General features: G+C 33.8%; 1 protein-coding gene across 1 annotated transcript; it reads right to left on the bottom strand.

Annotated features, from left to right (window-relative positions):
* Positions 1-2421: 2421 nt before the first annotated feature.
* On the bottom strand, positions 2422-20500 carry psma3 (proteasome 20S subunit alpha 3). Its single transcript, NM_001030187.1, is given in 11 exon segments — positions 2422-2578; positions 2656-2720; positions 3072-3139; positions 8940-8986; positions 10739-10804; positions 11489-11561; positions 11695-11768; positions 14941-15042; positions 16046-16169; positions 19819-19901; positions 20382-20500. Coding segments are annotated over 11 exon segments (768 nt in total). The 5' UTR covers positions 20403-20500; the 3' UTR covers positions 2422-2533.
* Positions 20501-22915: the final 2415 nt, after the last annotated feature.

Here is a 22915-nt window from a genome sequence, read left to right on the forward strand (position 1 = left end):
TACCTTGTTTTAATTATTCTGCATTATATTTTTTTCTAAAAATTTATACTCAAACATAACATTAAATCATTGTGATTTTAGAATCAATACTGGTTTCAAAAAGTATTGTGGTATTAAAATGTTTTTACATTACAATCTTATGTGTATTACTTTAATAATAATTGATATAGTTTAAATGTGTAACCCGGATCAGAAAATAATCCATACCTGTGCGATGCTGATCCATTTGTTAACCACGTACTATCTGTACATTGTGTGTTAAACAATAAACTTGTCAGTATTCCTTTGCATTAATGAGATTGTACATTAATCTGTATGTACACATTACATAGCAACTGATTAAGACCTTTTAAGAGCAATATTCAATCATTACACAAAACACAAGACATTGCCACCGACACATGGAGCTAAAAATAGAAGTCACAAGCTAAGCTTTGGCCTAAAGCACCAAGACAGCTACAAAAGCACCCACAATAAATGTCAATGCACGTCCAGTCAAAAGAAAGGAAAAAAGCGACTTCCTACTAATTATACACATATTGATAACTTTTATTTTACTTTAAACACAGACAGGTCAATCTGATGTTACTTTATTGTTAAAATACTATTTTACAAGCGCACACTAAAACAACATTCACCATGGTTCTTTCATCAGTCCTATCAAACCAAAATATAATCATTAAGACCTTTAATTTAATTGAGCACTTGACAGATGATTTATTATAAAATGCCATTATGTTTTAAAACTTAAAATGATCTTGATTTTTAAAACTGGATGATTAATAAACATGACAGGCCTCTTTTTGACTTGCAATTGTTTTCGAAGCATCAATGTTTAGGATTTTTTTTAATATTTACTTTGTGTTGTCACTTTATGTACACTGGAAGCTTCTGTAGCCAAATTAAAATCCTGGTGTGTGTAAAGCACATTTGGCAATAAAACTGATTCTGATGCTTGTTTAAAATCTATGAAAAGATTATATACACACATTATCAAGTTTTGTAGAAGAGGTTTCTTTTGTTATATATTTGATATTAATGTAGTAAAGCAGTGGTTCTCAAACTTTTTTCATCAAGTACCACCTCAGAAATAAATTGTCTCTCCAAGTACCACAAAAATGAGCAGTATTGAAATACAGTCACATAGTAGGCCCAGTAAAGCAGCTACAACTCTGCACAGTAAAAAAAAGGAATGTGGCAGATTATCTCAGAAATATAGGCTATATGTCGTATTATATACATAATTTTTGGTAAATTTTGAAATGTGTGTAGCATGTGCATGACATATTTCATTCCTCCGCGTACCACTAGTGGTACATGTACCACAGTTTGAGAACCACTGTAGTAAAGTATCCCAGTGTAAGAGGAGGCATGTATGAAGCTTTGGTAACGCCATTAGTGTACTTTATTAAATAGAAATACTATCTAAAAATATGTGAAATGTAATTAAAAAATGTGGAAATGGATACGATTAGGCAAGTTGAAATAGGAGCGCACAAACTTTTAACAAGTTATATACATTACAATGCTAAATTAGTTAAGTGCAATCGTGTTTTATTAATATAAACACTGTTTGTTACCTTCAGAACTGTACATTTGTAACTTAAACTATACCATACATCACAGCTATCAAATCCAGTTCCTGGAGTGCTGCAGCTCTGCACAGTTTAGTTCCAGCCCTGCTTCAACATACTAATGCTGCGGTCTAAGTAGAGTTTGTGTGTGAAATTCAATTGTATGGTGCTGTGAAAAGGGGTGAGATTAAACAAGATGATTAGACGTTTAAAGCGAGCGATTAGTCCATATTCTAAATTTCTGTCACAGAGAACACAGCGAACTGTGTGAACTTGTTGCACAAGCTTGCGTTACCGTTCTGCCGCATTCGCATGTGTATGAATGGAAGTCTATGGAAGAAAAGTGCAGTGTGACCACAGCTTTTCCTGTAGGTTTCAAACAAGCCTGAAAATCAATTAGTTTGATCAGGTGCGTTTAATTAGGGTTAAAGCTAAACTGCAGAGCTGTGGCCCTCCAGGAACTGAATTCGACACCTGTGCCATACATGTATGCTTTGAAATTGATGGTAAATTATAATGCTTGTGATTTGCTTTGAAGCTTCATATGTTGGTGGCTGACAACTAAACTATCCATTAGTTTAGGATCACGTCAGATTAACTGTTTATCTACACTCAAACGCATCATGTAGTTCATACCTCATGTTGAACCTAGTAATATCCACATTCTCCTGGCAGGGTGTGTATAAATATCATTCAGTGACAGGCTTTGTGGAAGAGAAGGTGGGTCTTTCTGCCAAAATAATGAATGTTAATTATGACAATTTAGATGTGAGCTTCATTCACTTTTATAAATCATATTTATTGGGAAGACTGAAATCTGCAAAAGCAAAACATTAGGACTACATTAAACATAAAAAACGTTTTTATTGTCTGCACAGTAAAGTTGAGAAATGGTCATAATGTGTGAAACATGGTATACACAATCAGTGAATAGGAAAGTCAGGTTTGCAGCGCTGTGTTTACATGTTGTCCTCATCAGAGTCATCCTCCTCCTCCAGGGATTCCTGTCAGGACAAATGTGACAATCAGCCGATAATCAAAAGAGCTTTTGTTGCAAACATTACCAGAGAAAGTGACTTACTTTAGCGTATTTCTCAGCCTCCTCTTTGACATCTTTGGGGACGAGCTCGTGCCTTCCTTTTGTGACTGATAACGGGTGGAAAAAAAGATATATAAATAAAATACTAAAGCTCTTTTCTAGTGTAGACACACCATAAAATGTAAAACCCCTTTTAAAATTGCTGAATTACATTATGCCGATATCGGAAAGATACCAGAATAAGTCATTTCCACTCCAGCATAAAAAAAACAACAACAACAACGAAAAAGGAGAAGTAATGAACCACAAAACAACAGAAGAGCGTTTTTAGAGAGAGAGAGAGAGAGAGAGATGTAGCACTTAACATGCTGTAAACCATTTCCCTTAAAGCTATTTATTCAGCAAGTTGAAGAAACATCACAATAGATTAGAATTAGAATATAAGCGGCTATCATTACCTTCTCCAACCCAGCTGAGCTCCAGCTCAAAGGCTTTGTCTTTCACCTCATCGTGAACTATATAGATACTGAAGAGAGACAGCAGAACACACATGTACTTTGAATCATTTAGCAGATGGTTGGATCTGAAGCTTACACATAACACAATGTTATAAAATCAACCAAAGACAAACAATATGTATCCTAGTTAGCCTAGAAGAGTGAGTGTAGGTTTAAAGCAGGGCTGCTCAAACGTTTTCTTATGAAAGGCCAAAAGCCAGACTTGACTAAGGAGGGTGGTGAGCCGAAGGTAAATTTACCAAACTGTATTACATTAAAGTTGCCATGGTAAAAATACAGAAAGCCCACATTTTAGACAATGGTTACTGGAATTGTCTTATGGTTTGGCTTCAGAAAAATTACCTTATATAGTCAAGAGAAAACCTAACATTATATAAAATATTGAAGTTTTTAAAAATTTGGAATCCCTTTGTTGGTTTCCTGAAGGAAGCAGATACAAATCTTTTCTCTGTGTAACTTGTTTCTTCTGTTATTGATATACCGTTGTTGTTATATGATGTGCCTTTATAATGTATGTGTAAGTACATGCATTTACTTATACATTTGAGTATTTTTTTATTATTATAATTTTTCTTGATGGCTTTACTTTTCATTTATTATTATTAATATTATTTTGTATGTTTGGTTTAGATTTCTGTTGTACATGTTAAAAGCTACTATAATTAATCAAGACTTTAAAAAAAATTTTTATGGTAATTCGCTTATTCATTAACATTTAAAAATAAATAAAAATACTTTAATCGTTTTAATAATTATATATTTTTTCTGATTAATTCTTACTACTAACCTTATTCTTGACATATGATTGGGAGCAGCGTTTGGAATCTTTTTGGCTCAATGCTTCTGGTCTCATTCACTGCAACTGATTTTTTAGACATTTAACAGCTCGTTATGCTGCCTCAGGTTGTAAACTGACATTTTCTCATTTTATTCTTCTACTTTTTATGTATAGTCATGAACACACTTGTTTGTAGAGCAAGTAGTTTGACTGTTTTCTGCCGTTTTATATTCCTAGTCATTTCTTTCATAGGCAACTGAATCGAAAGTTCTAAAACGATCGCAAAAAACTAGTGCACATTTGCTCTGAATATGGTTTTATTAACCTTATTCTGCAATGTTGAATACAGTAGTCAAGCTGCCTGCACCTGCCTTTTCCTTGATTAGCTCCCCTTGTGCATTGACTTCTATCCATAAGGTGACAATATTTACATTTTTAATAAAACTGATGCATTCACAATATTTAAACAAAACATTATTTCAGTTTGCTTTTGTTAGCACAAAAATTAAACAAAAGGTTATGTTAAATTAGAAATGACAATCTCTGTTAAAGGCATTAACCCCAACCTTCCCCATCATTCTCCCACTCTTCTAAGATGGGATGGTGAGCCAAATCAAAGGTTACCATTGGCCAACTTTGGACTACATGCCCTAGTTTGGGCATTTCTGCTTTAAAGGGTTAATTCACCCCAAAAATAAAAATGCAATTAATAACTAATTCCTCCTCAACTCCTTTGACCTTCATTTGTGTTTATCTTCAGACCTTAAGTGAAGATATTTTAGATGAAATACGAGAGCTCTCTGACCCGCCATAGACAGCAAAGGTACTGAAATGTTCACTTTGCCTGATTAACATGTAGAAATGGTGAGGCTACATTGGCGAAAGAACGCGCTAATATGATTGGTTGATCAGCAACGAATCAGAGCAAGAGAACAAAAAGTGAAGTGACAAAATCAAGCAAACAAATAATGAAGAGGGAACACACAGAAGCCGGCTTTAATTTTGTTGCATTCCTCTAATATTTCCACATTATATTAATTATTAGATTTATAAAAATGCACATTAAAATTGCAGATTAAATTGCCTAGCCCTACTTTGAACGTCTAGGGACCATTGCGATCTACGAAGGGTCAGAAAGCTTTCCAATTTCATCTACAATATCTTAAGATGTGTTCTGAAGATGAAAAGGGTCTCGGGGGACTGAAACGACATTAGGATGAGTGATTAATAATGGTTTACCTAACCCATTTATGTTTTTGTATTTTAGGCGACAATAGGAACACTAGAAAGTGTTGGTGTTAGAGGGTCAAGTATTGATGGAAAAAATATATATACATATATTTAGCGGGTTCTTAAATTCAAAATATTTAGATTTTCAGGCTAAAGTTGGTCAGTAATTTCTTCAGTATCGAACAGGAGAGTTTTTTTATTTTTGCGATGACGCCACAGTGCGTAATAGTGGATTTAGGTAAAGGGATGTATTTCTCAATGCTGTCATTTTTATTTTAAGCGTGTGTTTTTTGAAAGGAATGTCTAAACATCACTCAAATTTATTTGCCATTTCACTCAGCCCTAATTGGGCCACTGAATCACATTCAATCTCTTGTTTCATATGCGAGTACCAGCAATAAGTTACTGGCAGAAATTCACTTACTGTCAAAGCTAAAGAATATACAGATGGGAAAATAAGTGTTGAACACGTCATGTTTTTTCTCTGGTAATAATGTTTCCAAAGAAGCTGTAGACATTGAACTGAACCAGATTTTGCCTGAACAATACAAACATTAAAAAAAGTTAGTTATGTGTAATGGGGCACACAACCGCCTCACAGCAAGATGGTCGCTGGTTCGAGCCCCAGCTGGGTCAGTTGGCATTTCGGTGTGGAGTTTGAATGTTCTTCACGTGTTTGCGTGGGTTTCCTCAAGTTGCTCCAGTTTCCCCCACAGTCCAAAGATGTGGTACAGGTGAATCGAATAAGCTAAATTGGCTGTGGTGTATGAATGTGTGCAAGAGCGTGTGGGCTTTGCCCACAGTTGGGTTGTGGCTGGAAGGGCATCCGCTATACAAAACAGGTGCTTGATAAGTTGGCAGTTCATTCCGCTGTGGCGACCCCTGATTAATAACGGGACTAAGCCGAAATTGTTTTTAATGAATGAATAATAATAATAATGGAATGACTAGGAGAAATTACTGAACTACTGAAATGTGTTTAAAATATAAAAGGCTTTGCACATGCATTGCTCAGGTTTGAGTTTTTCCACAGACTTCAACAGTGTAAAAATTCTGATGGTTCTGTGGGTCTCGTCTGTCAAATCTGAGCTTTATTTTGTATTTTCTATTGGATTGAAGTCAGGTGATTGGCTGGACCATCCTACTGCTTGATTTTCTTTCTCTGAAAGCATTTGAGAGTTTCCTTAGCTGTGATTTGATCGTCATTATCCTGCTAATGTAGATGTTGGACTGAAGCAGCTAATATTGATTTACAACGAGGAAGGGCAGAGGGTTGCTGAGGAACTACTTGGAGATTTCAGGTGCTGTCTGGGCTATCACTGCCATTCTACACCTCCCTTCATGTGTTTTCTTTGCATATATGGATGTCTTTGGTTGTTACCAAAATTTCAAGTCAACAGCACCTTTAGAAATATGTTTTCTGAAAGAAATGGTGACGTGTTCAATACTTATTTTCCTCGTTGTATGCATGTAATCCATAATAAGTAATCAGATAAAAAAAAAATACCATTAAAATACATAAAAATCAGACTAAAATTACTTTACGGATGGCATGATTAGATATTATTTACACAATTGAAGGAAGTACTTTACAATTCTTTGATTCTCCGAATATTTTTTTATTTATGTATTGTAACATGCCATATATTATATACGTTTGTGATTCATCTTGTTAACAATGTTGCTATTGTATTTTTTAAATAAAAGATTTGATCAAAACAAAAATATTGTTGTCTACAGTGTTGCTTCCTGCTTTCTAAATTTAAAGTAATGCTAGGCAAAAATTAAAATTGCATCCAAAAAAAAATTTGTTTGGACTTAATGTGTGTGTGCTGTGTATATTTATTATGTATATTTCAATAAACACATATTTGATAAAAAGAAATAAAATGTAGATACAAATTACATATAAATTTAAATATCTCTACGTAAATGTTTTCAAATAGTAAGATGCTTTTTTACTTGTTTTTAGGGTTGTAACGGTATGAATTTTTCACGGTATGATAATCGTCTAAAACAATACCACGGTTTGACGGTTTCGCGGTATACGGTATGTTACAAATGTTACAAAATAATAGAACAGTGAAGCAAATTTGACTTTTTCCAAATAATATATTTTTAGTTACTATAAACAACACCACTTACAATGAACAAATAAAAATAAGAAAATAATGAATAATGTGTCAAAGTCCAAATAAAGTCCAAATAAACATGGTGCAAATCCTCAGTAAAAAATAGATATAAATATTTACTATACTATAAATAGTTACATAACGAAACTAGATTCAATATGGAACATCCTTAGGTTTTATGTGCCAGCATGGATATGGTTGTCTATGGATATGGATTTGGATATGGTTGTCTGCAATGCAGACTGACAAACCGCTGCATCTTCATTTGCGTCTTTTGAAAACAGCAAGAGCAGCAGTTCGTCTTTGCTGTGTCACTGTTTTGTCATGTTTCTGTGCTGCTGTGCATGCAAAAGTACTTAGTATGAGAATTATTTCATGCAAAACTTTTTTTTTTGCGTTTTATTTAGCCGCGCACAAATGTATGGCTTTCTCTCATTCCGTGTTGTTCAAAAAGCTTGGTCCACAAACAAAAGCGAAACCTATGCTTATTGGTTGTGATATAGCGAGTTTGAACCAATCTGGGCATGGAGGAGGGACAATGCATCAATGTATCATGTCTGATTTGTCCGGAGACACAGTGACGAGCGTTTCTTTGTCAAATCAGCGTTGTCAAATTTTGATGACGAAACCGCACTGATTCCGGAGCCTCTGAAAGTCCGCGAATGTTATGTGATACAGCACTGGAAAGCTGAGATTCTCTTCTTTATGCCAATCTTTGAATTGTATGAATCGGATCAGCGGATCAAAAGTTATTAAACATTTAAGAGCAATACTTATTTTTAGCCGCGGGCGGCTGTCTCGGTCTTTAAGGGTTAAAACCGTTGATATGCAATTGTTCATGGTATGATTATCGTGCACGTTCAAATCGTGGTAGACCGTCATACCGGTATATTGTTACAACCCTACTTGTTTTATTCAGTGTTACTATCAGCAAACTATATATTAGTGTTAGGGTTTTAAAGTATTAACTGTCTTTGCATTTTAAATGCAATGAATCACTTTAAAATGAAGCTATTGAGGCTCTTGTTTGTGCTAAAGAATGAAGTGCACTACTTTGACCGATGCAAATAAAATACAAGATTGTCCTACTTCAGTATATGTGCATTAAATAAGGGTTAGCAGTGCACAAATTAATCTAAATGTAATCCATGATGTTAAAACAAATGTGTAATCGAAGAGAGTTTATCACAGACTGGTCAAATTTGTATTCTTAAATTCTTAACAAGCAACTCTATTATATACAGACACCAGTGGTTCGCAAACTCAAAAATTCTATAAATACTCCCTTTGATAATTTTGATAAAAAAATATGCTTGTTATAAATTGCATTTCGAGTTCAACTTAGCTTATCCAATGCATTATGAATCCCTTTGGAAACTAAAGCCATGTAATATTCATTGAAACCGATTGGTCAAAAGATGTGGGAATACTGTTCATTAGCATCCAGAATTATTGTAAACTCAGCAAGAGTACCAGATAAGATAAAAATAAATGAATCAGCTGAGCTAGACCTTTAAAATCTCAAGCTCAACGCTCATACCCAGCAGTCTGACTGGTTCAGCTAGTGTGCAGATAGTTTTCATGGACTCTGCTGCTCTCTATTGTTCACTATGAATGACGCAGTAGATGTCCTTGTTCAAAGTTATCAATAAAACATTCATAACTCACATTTTTGCCACTTCCTTCACCAGTTCTCGACAGGTCATATCTTTCATCTGGGGGAATAAGAAAAAAATATCAATCACAATATTTAACATTCACAGATTTGATCATTTTAATGTGTCGATGTATTTATTAACATAAAACACACTGCAAAACTTTTTTTATTGTGATGGCATACAACGGTTTCTTCTGTAAGAGTGTTTTAAATGATAACCTTCCTGCAGTGCTGAAAGTTGCTGACTCTTGTTTGAACACGTTCCAGTGAAAGGCTGCCAAACAAGCTTACACAGAGCATTACAGTTAAACTACACTTACACCAACTGTACTTTCAGCTTTAAAGAGGTGTTTGATTGAACTAGAATGAGTGTATGGTAAATGAAAGACTATAAACATGATGTCAAGAACATTTTCTGTACAACAATCTAGAGAAATTACGAACACCTCCAATTATACGGTCTAAAAATTTGGTTTCGTCAAGTTCTTTATAAGGAGTTTCCGATACAAAACTGTTGGGTCAAACCAGCTTACTGATTGGTAGAGCTGGAAATAAGAGGATGCCCCTTCCCTTCAGCAGTGGGCAGTAAAATTAGCCAGAGTTGCTGCTTTTGAACAAATGTCATCTACGCAGATGGACAAAGTATACATATACTATAAAAATGATTCAAGAACCTAAACTATTTGGAAATTGGTCAAAGATTACAATGAGTGTGAAATATTCATTCTCTTTCCTAAGACTGACTCTAATTTGTCTGGGGTCACCACAGCAGAAAGAAACACTACCTATTCTAGCATATGTTTTACGGGGCAGATGCCTTCCAGCCACAATTTAGTACGGGGAAGCACCCATACACTACAACCAATTTAGTTTATTCAATTCACCCATAGCGCATGTTTTTGGACTGTGGGGGAAACCGAAGCACCTGGAGGAAACCCACGCGAACACAGGGAGAACATGCAAACTCCACACAGAAATGCCAACTGACCCAGCCGGGACTCGAACCAGTGACCACCTTGCTTCTTGCTGTGTCTTGCAGTGCTAACCACTAAGCCACTGTGTCACCCAATAAGACATATGACTGTACATTTAATGGGTTTATAAGGACTGATTTGATTTATTTACCTCATGTATTTTATTTTTTGTTTTTGACTATTGTATACCAAAAAATTTTTATCGTATTCAATTATAGACAGGTTTTGTCAGCAATGCCTTAGTTGGGGAACAGTTTGTTTGGGTTTGCTAACTGGGTTAAAGTTTGATTCTGTACAAAGATACTACAATTCAATATTTCAGTGAATTAAAGACGTAAATTTTATATTTGATTTTAAAATGGAGGACATTAAGACATTTAAGACCCCGTGGACACCCTGAATAATGCTAATTCTCTTTGATACCAGCTGCATTTATTTATACAAAGATTATGGTAAAACTCAAATATTGTGAAATATTATTGAGTAATCTTTTATATACTAAAGAAAAAAAAAGTAATTTATACACAGATTGGAAAGTAAAATAAGTTGAACTTTGCAATATTTGTGTGCTTTTTGTCAATGTCAATGACTTAAAAATAATAAAAAAGCATTTTATTTGCTAAGATTTCCCCCCCGTACCTCAAAAAGCATCTCTTAAAACATTTTAAATATGGTTTCTTAATGAACTTTTTTTTTTATTTAAAGCCTTTTATGGTTACTTTTATTCATCCTTGTTTAATAAAAGTAGTATTCCTTAATTTTTAAACCATTTTACTGACCCCAGACCTTTGAACAATATATTGCAAGATAAAATGCATGTGCTTAATAACACCTACCTGTAGTTTCTCGATTTCTGTCTTGGCAGCTTGTTTGGCTTTTCCAATCGCGCAACCCCAGTAACCCTAAGAAACAAACAGCAGACAGTACTATTAAAGGGAAATGCACACAATAAACCATCTTTTTATAAGAGCTTAGAGGTTGATTTCCCTTAGCAAAAAACAAATTGTGTACATCTTTGTTGGGAGTGGTAATTAAAGTTCTTAGCTCTGAAATGCCTATTTTTTTGTTTCTTTTCATTAATGAAAACAATGTGCAGTCTGGGTTTATGTTTTTCACTTTAAAGCTGCTTTTTCTATCTTATTTTGTGTAAAAAAAAAAATATGTATATGCATTTACAATAAATATAAAGAAACTCAAACTAACAATGAATAGCTTTATTTTCATTAACTAACATTAGCAAGCACTGTAATAAATGTTTCGTTCATTGTTTGTTCATTTTACTAAATGCATTAACTCAGTGTTTCTCAACCATGTTCCTGGAGCACCACCAGTTCTGGAACATTTCCATGTCTCCTTAACCAAACACACCTGATAAAGATCATTAGCAGAGACTGAAAGACCTGTAATGGGTGTGACAGACAAAGGAGACATCCAAAACATGCAGTGTTGGTGCTCCTCAAAGAATGTGGTTGAGAAACACTGCATTACCTAATACAACCTTTTTGTAAATTGTTTTTAAAATCATGATAAGCAGCTGGTTTTGTACACGAAGTAATAAAGCAAAGATTAACAGTTTGGTCTCTTACGTATGCAATGCCAGAAGGGTCGACCATGTAGAGCTGTGGGCCATCATCTTCATCATAAGATCCCAGAATGAAACTGAAGAGTTAGACGACAAACACACAAGTTAAATCACATCACACACATCCACGCACACATACTATCAAATGAAAATGCTCTTAAAAGGTGAACAATACTTCTGAGCGTTCTCAGTCATTTACAAAAGACCTACCTGCATCCAAAAGGCCTGACGGCGCTGTATAATGTGTAAGCGTGGACATACATGGCCACTCTGTCTGCAAGATGCTGTTTGGGCAATATAAGAGAAAGAACATCAATGAACAGCATCTCATATCGAACATTCAAACATCACTGCTGTCTAAATGCTCTCGTAGACCCTTTTCACATTTCCGGTTTTCTCAGTAGTAGAAGTCATCATAGTTGGGTAAACTTAGAGCGCAGTGAATGGGCAAGTACAACAAACAATTTATTTGCATTACCATTTGCTCAAAAAAAAAAAAAAGTAAAATTCAACAATTGTTACAAATTTAATGTCCCACCCATTGACGCTGCTTTAAAAACACCCCACATAAATGGTAAATCATTTCTTTGTAATTTGATGCAAAGACGATATAATGCAAAGTATAGATTCATAAACGTATTCACGCTCTGTTATTTTTATCATTATTTTTTTTAAATATTTTTTACAAAATATTGAAAACTTTCAAGGACTATAGATGCTAATGACCGTTAAATGCGTCTTAACCATCTTGTGAAAAGGATCCATTGAAATTATTTTCATTCTTCAATTTTTGTATTTCTGAATTAAAGACAAAAAAGGGTTTTCAAACATTTTCAAAAAGATTTTGTTTTGTTTTTCAGTACATTAAAATGTCAGGCATGTTGCGCAAGACGTTTGTCCAAAGGAAAACTGGGGTCTGTATTATGAAGCCAGATTAGATGGCTAGCCAAATAAGTTTCAGTTTATGGCCCATTTCTACTGAGTGGTTCGATTAGGTATGCTTTTATGGCCGTTTCTACTGTCAAAAAGTACCAAAAAGCGAACCACACTGTACCACTTTTTGGGTACCCTTTCGGAAGGGTACCTAGCACAACAAAAGGGTACCAAAAGGCGGAGCAAGACGCACACCTAAACACGATTGGTTTACAGAGATAAGTCACTTGCTCATGCACAAGCTTGGAGAATAAAAACAAAGGAACCGCCATTTTTTAAATACGCAACCGAGACATTACACCTTAATAATATATACATATAAGAACAAGCCATGGTCGACCCTCGCTCAAACAAACCTTGTCTATAGCCCCTTTCACACATACAGACCTTTCCGGAAAATTGCCGGCAATTTTCCGGAACGGTTGTATGTGTGAACAGGTCCTTTTTGAAAATACCGGAAAATTCGTTCTGGCTATTTTCCGGAAAGAGAAGTTGTAACATTACCGGCAATTTGCCGGAATGCTGCGCTGTGTGAATGCAGAAGGAAGATTCCCGTAATAAGCGCGTGCACGTCTAGAACGTGCTGACGTGAGACGTCTGCTTTAGCCAATCACAACAGTCAGACGCATTTACGTCCGCGCGGTTTGTGAGGATAAAAGCCTTTGAATATTTTTCCAGACACATTTAGCTGCTAGAAGTTAGTCAGATTACGTTTGTATGGTCTTCTTAATGCCAACTGTGTAAATAATCATCGATGAGATGCTTATGATAAGCCGTTGTTTGTTTACCTTCAAGCTTTGCGTGCGCATATGAGAGCCTGCACACGCAGATATTATGAACATCTCGACATGCGAAAGTGATCCTGTGAAAGTTGTTCACAATATTGATCATCCACAGAGTATGTAATTTAGTCAAATGTTTACAAATACAAGCGCAGCCGTTTAAAGCTCACTTGTGGTGAATGATGTCAGAATTTACCGGTATTTTGGAATGGATGTGTGAATGCTCTTTTCCGGAAAATTTCCGTAATGTCCTCGTCTGTGTGAACAGCGCTTTTTTGAATATACCGGTAAAGTCGTTCCGGAAATTTTCCGGATATTTACCGGTATCACTGTGTGAAAGGGGCTATTGTCTTTATGAACAACCACAAAGCCAAGAGGAAGAGCAGAATCGACCCTGTCCACCATAGTTGTTTACAAGGCCGTCTAAAGCACGAGCTGCGCATCTATATTTGAAATAGCAAACTTCTTGAGCTGATGATAATAACGTGCGCATGATTATTGAAGTGCTTCAGACATCCGATCCTTTCAGAAACTGGCAAATGCGAGACTGATGTGCGAAAAAACAAAGGAGAAGCCGGAAAAAATAAAGGAGCGAATGATCATTTTCAGCGACCTAAAAGATGAACACTGCCATGTTTAACTATTATCATCACCTTTTGGACTATTATGAACTCGGAATGATGGAATTAATCTGTAACAGACGTTACATGTGCTGGGGAAGAATAAAGATGCAGACGAGAGGTTTGCACTGACTCTGGGCTACATGTTGCGTGTTTTTTTTTTTTTTACCCAATTAAGGACTAAATGTCTGCTGTGTGTAGTTTTTCTGTAATTGGTCACATATCTGAGACTGTAAGGGTCTGTATGCGTTCATATACATGTTGTATTTATTTATTTTATATAATTGCAGACGTTACAGTATTTCACCCTATTATTGATCTGCAGTTATAATCGTATCATGTTCATAGAAAGGTTAGTAATGAACATTTATACACAAGTATTTATGTCTATAAAGCATCTGTTTTGTGAGAAGTGCTTTTGCTACCCTTTTGGCAGTGGAAATGCAAGCCTATTAACTGTGACCCGTACTGTACCACTCAGTAGAAACAGGTCATTAGTTTGTGCAAATCTTGGGTTTTAGGTACCATGAAGGCAGCTCAACAGCTCCATAATACCATGACAACAAAGACTAGATAAAGTCAAGCTGCCTTTATGTTTCCTTAATACCAAAATTGGTGCAAACCAAACTGAAATTTAACTGGCTAACTCAGCTTTATGGTACAGGCCCCTATCCATGACCAACTGAGCCTGATTTCTCCTGAGGTTTTGATTTTCTTCACATCCACCCATTGGTGAACTTTGGTTTCTTGCTACTGTCCCCTCTGGCATTTGCACTGATCTGAACTTCAACAGTGACATTTATACTAAACTGAATTGAAACTGTTTCAATTCAACTAAAACAACACCAACATTCTAGAATCTTTCACAGTCTGAAATAATATGTCCTTTGCTCTCTTTTCTTCATCCACGTTAAGCTGCTTTGACACAATTTGAATTGTAAAAAGTGTTTAAAAATTAAAGATAAACTCAATTGAATATGTTTTTTTATTATTAATTAATTAATTTATTCATTCATTCATATGGACTACTGGTGATGACTGAGGTTTTTTTTAGAAATGTTTAACAGTAACTAGATGGTGAACCGTTTTGTGGGGTTATCTATTGCTTTAATCTCTCTTACCTTCAGTGGGATGTCATGGCCATAGTTGGAGCGAAAGCTTGAAGCCTCTTCTCTGGCCACTTCTGAGAGAGATCGTGCATCTGCTAGAAGACCAGCCACAGCCTACAACACACATAGACAGAAATTAATATATGTAGTTTTACACTACAGTTCAAATGCTGGCTTTTTTATAAAGAATTTTTTATTAAGTAATAATGCATGTTACAAAACTTTTTTGAAAGCTTTTGCTGTTCTTTTGAATTCCATAAAATAAAATATGCATTAAATAAATTAAATCTATTAAATAAAAATTTGTGAAAACAATACTATGCATAATGATGTGAAATATTTCTTGAGCAGCTAATAAGGATATTAGAATGTAACAGAAGAATTATTTGATTGAAGACAATTAATAATGCTTATAAAATGTAACTTATAAAAATTAAAAAATAACTACACTTTTTAAATATTAAAACAGAAAAAAAAAGTTATTCCATTATTGGTTATTCCATCTTGACATATCAACATCTATTTTTATGGCAAAATCAATCCATTTAAAATAATAACAGTAACACGGTAGTAATGAATACAGCTCTTGACACCACAGCCGCACAATTTATGGTTTTATACAGCTTTATTGTACATTTGATTTTTGTATGTCTGTATCTGTACACCTTTGACTGCTTTATTTCTGTATTTGCTCTATTTATCTCTGCTTATAATTTATTGATTGTTTCATGCACTCCCCTACAAAATCACCCCGATCAAATGTTTAAGTTATATTGAGAAAAATTGCAATATAAATGTAATAAGTATGTTTTTTTTTCAATATCGTGCAGCCCTACAACCAACACACACCCTTCAAAAATTAATAATGGAAGTGTAAAATGCAAAAAGATCAAAATTATTATTCAAGATCTGATTAAAAAAAATGCTATTAAAAGTTTGAGAAGGTTTTTGAAAGAAAGACACTACAGAAGACCCGTGTTGGCTCATTAAATAATACAAAAAATAAGGGAGTAATAATAAAATGATCTATATAAAACCTTAGATGCATCCAAAGTAGACTGTTAAATTTTACAATTGTACTGAACGGAGAAAGAAACAACTTGTTCGATGTTCTTACCATTCCAACGTGCCGATCAATATTGAAAATGCGCTTATTGGAGCCTTCCTCATACAGCTTGGACAGTACCAACTTCTCTACACCAAACACCACTCCATCTTTGCAGCGAATGCCAATCGCCGTGCTGAAGAAACAAAATGACAATTGTTTTAAACTTTTTTTAATCTAGATTAATCTCGGAATTCATTTAGATTAAAATGGCCTACTTGAATTCTGCTGAAGGTAAAGGTAGGGCTGGACAATAATTTGATATCAATATATATCGCGATAGATTTTTTTTTTTTAATAACAGTGATATGATTTTTAAACCCATTTCCAGTATTTCTATAAAGAATTTGCATATATATATATATTTTTTTTTATATTTAAGATCTTATACATTGTATCATTTTTCACTGAATGACTTTTAGAGCTCAGCCGTGAAGACCGTGATCATGTCACTTGTGTGATGACGTACATCACAGACATGCTGCTGCCAGCAGATACAGGCATACATCCGTGCTAAAATATCAAGGTGAAAGTCATCATAGCTTGCGTAGAATAGACCAAGGATTTTATTGAGGGTAAGGTTTTACATTTCGCACATTTGTACATTTTTAAAGAGTGAGAACATGACACGATTCCTAATATATTGTTTACCACACTACTTTGAATACTCAGACATTTGAATAGATAGACGATGCCATTGTCCATCGCCGATGACCGACACAGCCCCGTTTACACTAATACGTCCTAGTTTTAAAATGCCATTTTATAATGAAAACTATCCACATCCATATTGGCGTTTCAGCTAGCATTTCTAAAAAGCTCTCCTACCACACTATACCGCTGAAAATGCTCATCAAGCTTTGAGCACAAAACCCTAAAGAGCAGTGCACGTTGGACAGTTTATCAAGGATGTACCGCTGGATCGCGTCTCACTTTAGTTGTTAAACGTGATATTTAATTCAGCTTGTCCCTATCTAACGACTCTTCTGTGTTTTGAATCCATCAGGTAATGTGTCACGGCATCAGTACACTCCTTTAATCTTTTGCTTTCACGCTTGTACTTAGTAGTTTTAGCTACTGTTGGTTGTGCACCTTTTTACCAACCAAGTTTGTCGACGCCATTATAAAGATTATACGCCTATTCATGCCAGAGTCCCACGGAAAAAGCGATTGACAGTTGGTAATTTGCGTGTACATTACCTTTATTTATTTATGATTTGGTTATGGGTAAAACAAAGACCATGCAGGTCAGGGGTCCGTTCTTCGTACCTCGCTTAAATGATCTAAGATGATTTGACAGATCCGGGATCTTTTAATCTTGATAACTGATCTCTCGCTAATTTGGTTCTTCAAACAAGTTCGCGAATCAGATTAGAATGTCTGGATAAACTGATCTGAGATCGCTGCTTGTGTTGTGAAGGACAGATCTATCGATCCTCGAAATCATGATCAGCAATGCAACGATTGGCTGACGGCACAGCTGCGTAATGACATCATCTGATTAATATTCAATTATCCATGTGAGCAAAATTACGTCAAATTAGCAGAAACGGTTTGTTAAATATGACACGCAATAACCTTCCACATTTGTTGTGAGCTGCAGGCTTTACACTTTCTTGTGTCAAGAGTATTCATCATGTATTTCAGTGCATATCAGTGTATTTAGTTCTAAATTTAGAAAATATTGTCTATATTATTGTAGCCGTTTTTTAATCGGCGTAAAGAATAACTGGTTGTTTACAAAAGCATTTTGATATTGGTAAAGGCGTCTGCAACTTTTGTGAAGCTTCAAATCACTATTAACTATCAAAAAATGTTTATGACAGCATAAATGTATTATTGCTTTAAAATAAGTCACATATTCTGCATTTCTATTATACACAATTTGTACTAAAGCGATCTAAAAAGTTCATATCAATAAGTTTTCTCTTTGCACCACAAGGTGACAGTCTGTACTTTCATTTCGATGGTGCAGATTGCATAAGTTTTATTAATATGTATAACTTTATTTATTTTATTAATGACTATAACTTTATATATATATATATATATATATATATATATATATATATATATATATATATATATATATATATATATATATATATATAGTTAAAAAAATATGTACCATTTTCCCAAGTGTATATAACTACTACTGTAAGAAAATATTAGAATTCGGAACATACTTTCTGTATTATCTTTGCTTGAACTGAGCCGATCTAATCCTGTTTATATGAATTGAACCTGCTCCCGATCAGGTTTGACCTAGCAGAACTGTTGCTATGACAACAACTCTCGGATCAGCTTTGAAGAACGAAACGATCCTGGATCGTGTCAAATCGTCAATATCCAAATCCAGCTAACTGAGTAATCCACGTACGAAGAACGGACCCCAGGTAGTTGAAACGGTAGGCAACAAATAATTAATTAATTATGAATAATATAATTATTCACAAATAACTAATTCACCGCCGCCTACGACAACAATGCCATCGTCCACCGCATTGTATCACATTAGACACCATACGATGCCAAACTGGTCGACATTGCACAACCCTAATGAAAGTATGACTTTATTTCATAAATATGGTTTAATCGACTGCCAACAATGTTGTACTTTGATAGTTGTTGGCTGCTAATATATTTCCCTATTTAGAATCAGTGTTACGTTCGCTTGCAGAACGTATTTTGGATAGGTGTGTGCGTTTGTTTGTATGTGGGTGGGTCGTTTCATGCGTGTGTTACAGGTACGAACGACATTGGAGGATCCGCATTTCGTGCTGATGAAATTGGCCGCTGATGCTGGGTTTGCGCTACCAATCGCTGGTTGGTGTAGCGTTTAAAAGCCGAGCCCAAACTGCTATGGCGATCTCTCTCTCTATCTCTTTCCTTCTCGCTCTTATTCTTTCTGTGGGTCCCTATAAGGACACTCTCTTGCGAGGGCTAGTCTGAGAGAATGTGTTTTGCTAGTGTCTAATGCTCTTGTCTAAAGTTTGAGATAATAATGCAATGTGTTTGTTTGTGAACTTGTCCAATTAACTGACATGTTTGAGTGATACCTCGGACTCGGAGTGTAGGAGTGAGTAAGTCGCGCGATATACATATACAACACTGAGATGAAAATTAGTTGAGGTAAAGTTGGTATTTTTATTCACACATTCAGCTTTTCTCTTTAATAATATCATTTCAAAAAAGTATTCTTTGCAAATTCTACGTAGTGAAATCATATTAGCAGCCGATGACTATCAAAGTACAACAGTTCACAGTCAATTAAATAGTGCTTATGTTGTTTTGAAGTCATACTTGCATGTGATTTCAGACCAAATATTCAAAGTATCAAGGTACATACTATAAAGAGCATGTCAAAAGTTGTCACTGATCAAATGTGCCAATGTAAAACCAACTTTACCTCAATCTGAAATTATATTTTTGAGAAGATTAATCAGTGACAACTTGTGACTATTTAGCTCTACTTAATTGACTGTGGACAATGTTGTACTTTGATAGTCATTTGCTGCTAATATGATTTAATTATTTAAAATTTTCAAAGAATATCTATCTGAAACTATATTATTATTATTATTATATACAGAGAAAGTCTGAATGTTTAAATATAAAACCAACTTTACCTCAATATTCAGAAAAGCGTCGGAAATGTGTGAATATAAAACAAACTTTACCCCAATAAACATCACAAGAAAATGTAAATGTTGCTTACTTAAACTATTTAGTAGTAATGTTGTAGTGTTGTAGTAAAATTGTAGTAATGTTTGATATTTACTTACCTGCTATTTTCGACAGCTTTCATGGCATATTCAACCTGAAATACCCTTCCGTCAGGTGAGAAAGTGGAGGCGGATAAATCATACTAGACGGGGGGGAAGATTTAATTGAAATATTTATACATGCACAATTGAAACTTTTAATTCAAATTTTAATCAATATAATCATAAAATCAACGCTAATGAAACAGAAATGGGAACAGAATGTGAGCTAAATCATCTACTTCACATTTACTTTCACTTTGCCTCCTCAGTGACTCTTCATTTGAACTGCTATCATTCATTGTTAGCGTGCAGTGACTCAGCACAGACAAAAGAGTGCCGAAAACACACAATTACACCGTGTACATTTAAATAACGTATGATGCCTGGTCAAGCATATGATTTACTTACTTTAATTAGAGTAAAGAAAAACAAAACACACTAATACAGTTCCTGCACACTAGCAGTTAGCGGATTAGCTTCAGAATGACACAGGCATAAACGCACTCCTTATTTATCCGCTCTTTCATAATCAGGTCTCCTTCAATCACAACGATAACTTCTACATTATATAATCTACTTACCCCAGTGCCGATGGAGCTCATTTTAAGTCACTGCGATCAACTAAAAACGTAAATAAATGTTGAGCATTAGCAGCCGCAGACTCTTCAATGCATCCGCTCTTACTCTGCAACCTGCCTTCAAAGAGCTCTGTGATTGGACACCATATTGACCAATCAGACTTCCCTGAGAGTTTAGAGCGCGGTCTTTCACAATAAAAGTTCAACACAACAGATACGAAAATCAATATATTCATTCATTCATTCATTCATTCAATCATTCATTAATTCATTCATTCATTCAGTCAGTCATTCATTCAGTTATTTAATTTATAAACTCATTCCTTTATTCAGATCTTTTCATTTAATCAAAAATTCAATCATAGTTATTTATTACTTTATATTAATCAATCACTTATTTAGTTATTTATTTATTTATTTATTCATACATTTTTCCATTTAATTTTTCAAGCATTCATTCAGTTATTGAAATATTGCTTTATATTAATCAATCACTTTTTGATTTATTTATTTGTTTGTTCACTCATTCATACATTTTTCCATTTAATTTTTCAACAATTCATTCAGTTATTGAATTATTACTTTATATTAATCAATCACTTTTTGGTTTATTTATTTGTTCATTCATACATTTTTTTCATTTGATCTTTCATTCATTCATTTGCTCAGTTATTTAATTAATTTATTAAATGATATTAATAAATAATAATTTAATAAATAATATTTAATAATTATTCACTAGTATGATTTATTTAATCATTCTTTCATTCATCCAGTTACTCATCCATAGTTCACTTATTTAAATTAAGTTATTCCTTCATTCCTTCATTTACTCATCCATTGTTATTTATTACTTTTGTTATTAATTTTATTATTCTTTTTAATCATGAATTTATTGGTTTCATAAAATCATTCACTCATTAAATTATTCTATACTATTCATTTAATTATTCATTCATTCGATCATTCATTCAGTTGTTGGTATAATCATTAAGTTATTGGTTTAATCACTTAGTCATTCATTCATTCAATTTATTACTTTAACTAATTTTATTTAATAATTCCCATATTTAGTTAATCATTCATTCATTCATTCACACACACATTTTTTTCATTCAATCATTCATTCAATTATTGTTATCTATTTAATCATTATTTTTATTCAAGTTATTAGTTTTATTTAATTATTCACTCATTCAATTATTCATTCATTCGTTCATTCATTCAACTGTTGGTAGAATCATTAAGTTATTGATTTACTCATTTAGTCGTCAAGTTATCGGCTTTATTTATTATTCATTCAATGTATTTAGTTATTTAGCTAATTTTATCGAATCATTCTCTTATTTTAGTTAATCAATCATTCATTCACACTTTTTTCATTTAATCTTCCATCTATTAAATTATTCATTTTATTATTTTAATCAAGTTATTAGTTTTATTTAATCATCAATTCAATCATTGATTATTCCATTCATTCAATCATCCATTTGTAGGTATAATCGTTAAGTTATTGTTTTTTTAATCATTCACTCATTCAATAATTTCATTTATTCATTCAATTGTTGGTATAGTCATAAGTTGTTGGTTTCATCATTTAATCATTGAGTTACTGTATATTTATCATTCACTCTTTCAATTATTCCATTCATTCATTCAATTATTCTTTCAGTTATTGATATAATTATTAACTTATTGGTTTCATCATTTAATTATTGAGTTATTGTTTTTTTATCATTCAATAATTCAATTATTCCATTCATTCATTCAATTATTCTTTCAGTTATTGATATAATTATTAACTTATTGGTTTCATCATTTAATTATTGAGTTATTGTTTTTTTTATCATTCAATAATTCAATTATTCCATTCATTCATTCATCAGTTGCTGGTATAATCATGAAGTTATTGGTTTAATCATTCAATCACTAAGTTATTGTTGTTATTTAATCATTCACTCATTAATTATTCCATTTATTGAATCAGTCATTCACTCATTCATTCTTGCAATTTAATCAATTACTCATTTGAAAATTAGAACTCTTACACCACTTCAAAAAATCTAAACCAATTAAAATAATCTATAAAAATAAAACAGCAAACGCAAGCCAACGTACAATAAATGGAATGTAAATATTTTATTACATACAAATCCCGGTTTGAACATGGCCGAGACAGAAGGAAAGAGAAAAGGCAACTCGTTTCCATTATTTCTTACTTGCTTTCTGTAATAAACAATTGCACTGCTACAATGTTCAGACATTCCCAAACCCTTTCTTTCGCTCATCTAAAAATCTTCCGCGTATTACTAAAATAAGACCAAACACATGAATCACATTCACGACAAATCATCCATTGCTATATTTATATATTTTATCTTCACAGGATTCTTCAAACCTACTGCACCGTCAGTTGGTCAAAATGCTACAGGCTCAGATTACCTCCAGAATCACATCAGCTGCTTTCTTTCACAGCTAAATTGGTTCCAACTCAAGTGTTGAGGATCATATAGACATCCAGGCTACTGTAATCCCTG

This window comes from Danio rerio, chromosome 17 (genome assembly GCF_049306965.1).
Source record: "Danio rerio strain Tuebingen ecotype United States chromosome 17, GRCz12tu, whole genome shotgun sequence".
In the NCBI taxonomy this organism is placed as follows: domain Eukaryota; kingdom Metazoa; phylum Chordata; class Actinopteri; order Cypriniformes; family Danionidae; genus Danio; species Danio rerio.